The sequence below is a fragment of the Seriola dumerili genome, unplaced genomic scaffold (assembly GCF_002260705.1).
Source record: "Seriola dumerili isolate Sdu_G_001 unplaced genomic scaffold, Sdu_1.0 BDQW01000052.1, whole genome shotgun sequence".
NCBI classification, from domain to species: Eukaryota; Metazoa; Chordata; class Actinopteri; order Carangiformes; family Carangidae; genus Seriola; species Seriola dumerili.
This window is the reverse complement of record NW_019174307.1, coordinates 18,996,584-19,004,945: the sequence shown is the minus strand read 5'-3', so window position 1 is coordinate 19,004,945 and position 8,362 is coordinate 18,996,584. Positions and strand designations below refer to the sequence as shown.

General features: G+C 41.9%; 1 protein-coding gene across 1 annotated transcript in view; it reads right to left on the bottom strand.

Moving 5' to 3' along the window:
• Positions 1–1,785: 1,785 nt before the first annotated feature.
• The window catches only part of dirc2 (disrupted in renal carcinoma 2), a 47,480-nt gene continuing 40,903 nt past the window's right edge, over positions 1,786–8,362 (bottom strand). Inside the window, exon 9 of the mRNA XM_022741390.1 lies at positions 1,786–3,695. Within this exon, the coding sequence (XP_022597111.1) occupies positions 3,580–3,695 (116 nt within the window). The 3' untranslated portion in view covers positions 1,786–3,579. The remainder of the gene's footprint in view (positions 3,696–8,362) is intronic.

Here is an 8,362-nt window from a genome sequence, read left to right as displayed (position 1 = left end):
GCAGGCCTTTTTTGTAAATGCCAATGCAATAATTTGAGGCACACCCAACTTTAAACTATCCAGTCTGATCTTATGAAAGAGTCAAATTAATCTCTAGCAGCTATTTTTCGTGTCATTTGTGAATTTGAAAAAAAAAAGTCTCAGGTCAGGAGTTCCTGTCAGCTTGAATGGCAGCAGTTCAAAGGATCATGAACAGAATAATTTTATAGATGAGGCGGAATTAATCTCAGCATCTTTTCATCCACACACACACACACACACACACACACACACACACACACACACACACACACACACACACACACACACACAACACACACACACACACACACACACACACACACACACACACACACACAAACCATCAATACTAATTGGAACCAGACTGAAGTGTTCAGCAGTCTCCTGCATGCAGACTCGCCCCAGAGATATTCATTCTCACCAGCAACAGAGCATGAGCTCATCCCCAGCTGCGTCACCAGCGGGAGGGGACTAAACTTGCAGGCACTAAATGGAAGGGTTAAAAACCAGTGAGGTCATGTCTATAGGTCATACGTGCAGATCTTGATTTGTATTCAAAGACAGGATGGAGAAGTAGGAAGATTTCGTAGAACGCAGGAGTCCTCTGAGAGCTTCCTCTCCTCCTGCCTCGGGACATTGTGCTGCCAAAATAACACAACAAATGAGTTCAGGCCCCACCAGAGCGTGATGTAATCTGCTCCTTAAAGGCACAGTCTGTGATCCAAATGTAAACAAAAAACCCCCCACAAGTCAAGACTGAAACCATCCATCAGTCTTAAATGCATCGGCAGCTTCAAAGAGGATTTCACACATTTACCACGGTTAGATCTACTCAGGTCTATGATGTCATCTGTAATTGGCTTTGTCAAGTCTATGAAAATACCCCAGATCACATTATCAGGGTTATTTAAAAGCACCTCTGAAGCTTCACCCATACGAGTAATTAAAGGTCAGGATCTCGGCCTCTCGTGCCTTGATTTTGACCATTCGTTTTAAAACCTGTCTCTGTTGAGTTCACCAACTTAATGGAAGAGCAGCAATAAATATAAAAAGATAATGATACTTTGGTGTATTAAACTGGTAATATTCTTCTCTGAAGATACATGTAAACTTTTCTGTGAACCTAAGTGCAGAAGGTTCTGATGCGCACATTTCCTAAATGTCAGCAGTACGCTGTGCGGGACCTGCGTGTCAAGCAAGTTGATTAGTTGATTCAACTCTGGTTGGTAGGCAGGTACGAAACGAAAATGAAAAAAGAAGGAAATGTTATACAAGTCGTGCGCAACATAATGACAGAGCAAAAGCCTCTTTCTAGACTCTTGAACTTGTTCGACAGTCATTCTGAAAGGAATCCATCTTCGGTGAAGCATGGATAAAATTCTCACCAACTGTAGCCTCTATAGAGAGCAAATAATGGCCCAAAATGAACTGCAGCCACAAGAAAGGCTGAGTTCTGAATAAGGAGCTCAGCTGTGATAATGGAGGCAAAATAATTAACCACCTCGCAGACTGTACGTATTTGGACTGTGAGCCATTTTCTGTCGTGTTGGCTCTGTACTCAAGCACACCAGATGTGACAAAAGGAAAGTGTGTGAGTGTGTGAGACGTGCATATCCTTACTGCGTGAACGCTGTAAGATACACCCATTTGAGCAAAGGCAACAAGTTAATGTCCCATATCAAACAGTCACTGACAGACCTCTGATGGAAATGAAGGAGATCATTAACGTAAGAACAACAGCAATATTATTCTTAAAATGTTCATTTTAATAAGGTGCTGAAAATATTCAACAGTCACATTTGCTCTTTTTCCTTTTCACAGAACAAGGACATTTATAACCCAAAGCCAGGAAAACCGCAGATTGTAAGCTGCAGAACAGAGGAACATGACCTTTAGGTATATACACAGACAAAAAAGTCACAGTGTGGAAGAGAGAGAGACAGAGAGAGACTGAACACACTGCACTGGGCAATTAAGGCAACACGTCAAAAGGTAATAGACAACCTTTTCTGTACAAGGAGAGTAAAAAAAAAAACTAAAAAAACAAGCACCAGGAAACACATTACAGAGCCTCCTCAAAACCCACAGGAAATGACATTAAAACACTCCTTATAGCTGCTGTGCAAGACAAAGACACAAAAAGAAGTCATGGACAAGTTAGAGAAAAAGTTTGTCTATAAGTGACAGATGTTGCTTTTGCTTTGATGTGTTTCTTTGTGGTTATGTCCCTCTAGGTTTGGAGCTGTTTTTTTTGTCACAGCTCCAGTTTTATCAGTCAAGGAATCCATGAAAATGACAACTTCCTTTTCTCTTTATCATTAAGGTTTTTTTGGTCAGTACACTCTCAGTTGGCGCAGAGACACCTGCTGGTGCTTTGGAGGAGGAGCAGCTTGGCAATTACGATGCAATGTAATCCTTGTGTCTGTGCAATAAAATAATCTCCCTCAGTGTGCCTCAGCTGTGGTCGAAATCGTGACCAAACATCCTGTTTCTGTGAAACAGTGTGAGTGTTAACGGTGTTAGTGTTGAGACATTTCCAATAAATACTGGCAGGCTGCTGAGGACAACAAATGATTAAAAACTGTAAAAAACAAATGAACATTATTCAGTTAGATTAAAATGCAAATCTCCCAGAAATTGACACAATTAACCATAAATTGGCTGAACAACTTTTGAAACGTGATGGTAGTTCAGATGACTCAGCTTCCTCCACATGGACAGTTCATTGATGGGGAAAAAAGTGCAGGCTTATCCAATCCCAGACCACGTCTCTAGCCGACATCAAATCATCACTCTAGATCATTTTTGCATAATATTGTTCTTGAGAGGGTGATAAAACATAATCTAAGTACCTGCCTCTCAATGACAGGCAGTATCACAGGTCACTTAACAGTGTCGGGCCGGTCGCAGCCTGCAGTTTGGAGCAGCACTAAAACAACAGGAGGTCGCTCGTTCGTCCCTGACTCAGCGCAGCCAGGCCTGCTGATTGGCTGATGAAGCTGTCCCTTTAACATCCTTCATTTTTTTTCGTGACGCTGATCTGGAGTCTGCAACGTCCAGCTTGTGAGCTTAGAAACAGTGTCCAGTTTATTATAAAGACTAACTAGGGAGGTGAACGGAGCAGCCACAAGGGGGCGACACTGAGAACAACTTTAAATATACTTATTATCATCTGTAAACAACAATAACTAACAGTCCGTCATGCCGTGCCTGGTTAAAAAAAATGAAACCGTTCACAAACGTTTGTTTACATACAAACATAGACTGACATATAAAAACAGGTTATGATGTGTTAGTCATATGGCATTGAGTCAATCACGTATAAAGAGTAAACCGTTGCTGTAGAACTGCTCTGTGGTTCTTCTCAGCAGCCATACAACAGCAATCCATCACCACCCTTACAAATTTATATACATTTACATCCTTAAAATCTTACATCTTGAAAGAATGTGGGCTTTCCACTTTCCTCATCATCTCCCTTTTCTCCTCTGCTTTGTGCAAGAATAATTATTTAGTCCCTTGTTGTGAAGTTGTCTTGTCTTTTTGTCCTCCGCAGTGTCACACGGAGACAAAGACGTCCAGGTAGAGGCGGTCGTAAGACTCCCTGAAGAAGAGGATGAGGACGAGGCTGAAGAGACAGGAGCCTGTTAGACACCAGTTGAGCCATGACAGCTCTGGATGAAGGAGAGAGGGAGAGAGAGTGGAAGAGAAAGAGGAAGAGACATGTTTGGGGTTAGATTTAAGCGCTCTGCGTCAGCTCGTATCCAGAATGTGACACACTGGGTGGGCAGGCAGATGACTCAGTGCCCTGCTTAAAGTCGCTGCCACCATCCAGCACTTTGTTGTTGTTTTTTTTTTATTATTTATTGTACATTTGTTTCTTCTCTTTTCAGCCTTTTTTTTTTCTTGTCCTTTCCTCTGCTTCCAAATAAAATGGTCTGGAGCTGTTTTCCCAGTTTGGACTAAGCCCCTTAGTTCCAATTAAGGAAAATCTGATCACAGAAAAAATAGTGTGCCTCCAATTTTGTGGCAACAGTTTGTGTTTGGCCCTTTCTTGTTTAGCATGACAGCACCCCTGTGTACAGATTCAGGTCCATAAAGTAATGGTTGCCTTAGTTTGGTACTTGACCAGCCTGCACAATGCCCTGACTGCAACCACATTGCCCCACGCCTCCTTTATGCAAGGAGGAAACTGTGCAGGTAGGTTCTAAAATCTGGTGCAAAGCCTGAAACCATGAGGGTGGAGGCTGTGATTAATGCCCATGTTATATGGAATGACATGTTCAACAATCACATGGGTGTTCAGGTGTGTCCACTTACTTATGGTCATTTGCTGCATATCTAATCATAGCAGTGCGGAGGTGAATATTAAGTAAAAACCAAAAAAATACACGTAATAAAATAAAATAATTCATTCAGCAGGTGAAGTCATTGCGTATTCATGCACATATTAGCTGTTGCACATATTAGCTGTTGCACATATTAGTTGTTGCGCATATAAGCTTTTGCACATATAAGCTTTTGCACATATTAGCTATTGCACATATAAGCTGTTGCACATATTAGCTGTTGCACACCATCACTTAGAACAGAGAATGACCGCTGACTTCAACCCTACCTCAGTGCCAAGCAACAGCATGTGACTATAATGAAATATGAGTCATCTTCATAACTCCAGAAACCTAATGAGAGTTGGTATGAAGTGACACTGAATAATTTATAATCATATAGGACTAATGGCTAATCGATAGAAATTCCAGACATACCGTATAGGAAATAAGAACAGCCTCCTGAGCTGTCTTTCATGATGATTTTGAATAATTCATTGATACTAGCAGTGTTCCCCATTATCATTGACCTACACTTGAACCTAAACATGGTGCAGAATGAGGTGTTCTATTTTCTCAGCTTGGTTCAAGCTCCATTAACCACAGGAGAGGTGCTCTGGCTGTCTGCAATAATGCAGAATCTGGAGGGCAGACAGGAAGCTTGCAACTGCACTGAGCCGTTGGCATCTTGACTCATTAGCACACAGACAACCTCTTCTTCTTTTCAGCCTCTGTGATGCACACACACTCAAGACTCTCTCCATGCAAGCCTGCACTAACACACAATCACACCTGACTCAAGTCGATACTCCCAAAAAAATCAATAAATCTCAAGTCTTTCAAATGCATGAAGTCGTCCCCATTGTGAAGCCGGCCGTCTCAACAGCACACAGGTGTTTGAGGTGTTTTGCCATGACTGAGACGTTAAGCAGAATCTATACTGCGTGGTGAGGGCCAACGTCTCAGTCAGGACTGACGACGCGGTGGCAGCAGGCAACTGCTCGGGTCCTGATAACAAGCCGGACTAAATATAGAGAAATCAGGTCGTATACACAGCAGAGCCCTGGGGGCCCTGCCAGCACAATGTGCTTCAACTCACGCCGGCTCCGCTTCAACTCCAGTCAGCTGGCTTTTCATATCGCCAATCAGCTGCCCCGGCCTAAAGAGAGCACCAGATCAATGCATGACGCAGCCTCTTTGTGGTAAATTATGAGTTTTGGCTGTAAGGCACAAAGCTTTCTGAGCTTGATGCTTCACCTCTTCCATGAGGAGAAAGAATGTGGGGTAAGAAGATGAAAGCCAAGGATAAATTGAGGTAAGAGAGAGGTGGAGAAGGGGGGTGGAGAGAGTGGAGGGAGATGAGGGATTGGGTGAGGGTGCTTGCAGTAAGGTGTCAAGACTCCTGAAGCAGCCTCATTAATCAGGAGTGTGTGAGCCGGACAGGGGGAGACCTGGCGTGGAGACGGGTTAATGGAGTTGTGTTTATCTGACCTAAAGTCTTTTCAGTCAAACTCTCTCATTTTCTCACATGTACACTCGGACAAAGACTCGTCCATTTAAAGTTGGATACACACAGTGTGTTGGGGTGTGGGTGTGTGTGTGTGTGTGTGTGTGTGTGTGTGTGTGTGTGTTTGGTCCTGCAGTCTTAAAAGAATGCTAATGCAGTGCTGGGTAATTCAATCAGGTGATGTGGTAAAAATGGACAGGCAGCTCAATCGCTCCCCTCTGATCTCTGAGGACATGCAAAGTAAAGTTTGGAGGAAATACAGTTAAAGTTTGGCTGAATGGTAAACAGACAGGAGGGGGACTGAGGAGGGGGGGACTGAGGAGGGGGGGGGGTGAAGGGAAAAGATTAGAGCAAATAAGATAAAAGGAAGAAGAGAGGAGTGAAGTCACTTTGTTCTGTTCCTAGAGGCTCCTCAGCTCACCGGCTTGCTTTAAAGTTGATTATTAGATTTTAATGATCACAGCTTAGAGGACAGATATATCTGACTCGAGCTGTGTTGCAGCCCTTTAAACTTTCCTATAATAAAGTGAGCAGCCACAGATTTTCTGGGCTGAGCACTGAAGGTGACTGCACTGGCTTTGAAACATTTGAGAAGCTTAGACTAATAAAAAATCACTTGTATCTTTTAAATCCCTCGTCATAATTGTCCTACACATTTTTTCTACTTTTGATAAATGGTTTTCATCTGTGGTGTCCTCTTGTTTTCACCTGTTTTAATCCATTTGAAGATTAGGCTTTTATAGTGATTGTTGAAGCAATTTATGAGGTTATTGAAATGGCTGATAATTAAGTTCCTGAAAAGGAAGTGGGTGATGATGGCAAATATTTTTAGGCAATATCAAAGAGCCCAAAGAGCTGGTGGCCTATTATTTCTATTGAATTTTCAATCTCTTTTTTGTCATCCTTTAACCTTCATCTTAACTGACTTTTGCACAGGTGGTGCTACGGTGGTGCTATGGCAACCAACTTAAGGTCAAAATTTTGAGAATTTATCATCAGCTTTGTCAGTTTCATGAGGAGAGACTCTTCATACAGTGAGAAGAGTGAAATTTATTACTTCAGCTATAAATCTGTAACTGCAACTTCCAAACTTGTATATTCTGTTCTATTTGATAGGATGGCGCATGTTGTCGTACATCATCTTCACCATGACAACCCACTAGAAGCCGACTGTGCAACACTTCCCCCGCCACCTCTCTGTCTCACTGTGGTTGCGTCATCACTCAAAACTTTAGCAAGTAGCTTCAATGATGAGTAACTTGCTCATTAGAAAACACTATGCAAATAAGCAACTTACAACACTCATACTTAATTTTTATATATAAATTGAAGGAATCAGAGAAATGCAATAACAATCTCCACAGAGACGAATCTCTCTCTCTTTTGTTTTCATTAAGTTAAATTATTCAACTTTTAAACCCCTCCTTTTTCTTTTGCATCCCACAATGCCATTCCTCTAATGAGAAAGCAAACAGGGGCAAACTTTGCCTTTGCTTTTAAGTTGTTAAAAATCCAAACTTGAGCTTGCAAAAAAACATGCTAAGATGCTGACTAAGACTGTCCTGTGGTGAGTTCTGTCTGTTTATAATTTTGTAGTAATTTCTCAAGTGAAAGTGTAACATCTTTTAGATTTGGTTCTCAAATCTTGATTTTTTTTTTAAACATCTTAACTTACTTCTATCTAAATCTAGATCTAATCTCTTCAAAATTTAGAAACCATTTTCCTTATTCTAAAAAATGTTTTCAAAAATAGCGGCAAAACAATTGTTACAAACATCACAGAGGGCAGATGTAGGTCAAGCGCTACACCCTGCTGTGCTACGTTTTAACTGAACCATAACAACAAGACATCAGCCGACTGCTCCACTGCTGCCACAAACTACAGCGGGATCACTGTGACTGGATGATCATGTTCAGAGGACATCAGCGCGAGCATCGGACAGTTCATCATATTAACAGCTTATTACTGTATCAGTCAGCGTCAGCAGAGCGGTGCCACAGAGGAAGGCAGAGACGGGGGTCGACAGGCGTCTTACGGCCTTAATCAGTCTTAATTGAGGTCAATGCAGCGTTATAATTAATGCGGCTCAGTTTCTCCTTTACTACTGCGGCCTTTGTTTAAGAAGACGGGGGTCACACCTGAAGACACATTGACATCGTGTACAGAGCTGGATGATCCATCACAGAATGCCCACTTCCTCATTATGATCCATATGAAAATATTTACTGTTGACACACAAGTTGGTGAGCATGTCTTTAATTGCCAGAATATTGATAATGACTGCCATGTGTGTAATTAATGTGCCGCCCTTCATTTACTCTGTCAGTGTTGGGTCTCACTCTTGATTCAATACTGAAAAAGGCTTTTATTCTCTGAGGAGCAACAGAACGAGACAAAGAAAAGATGTTTGTTTTGTTTTTAAACACCTCCACAGCTTTTAGGTCGAAAAAGTTGGTCTGCAAAGGCATTTTCACTTCAGATGAGAATGCAAAGTTTAGCAGAAAA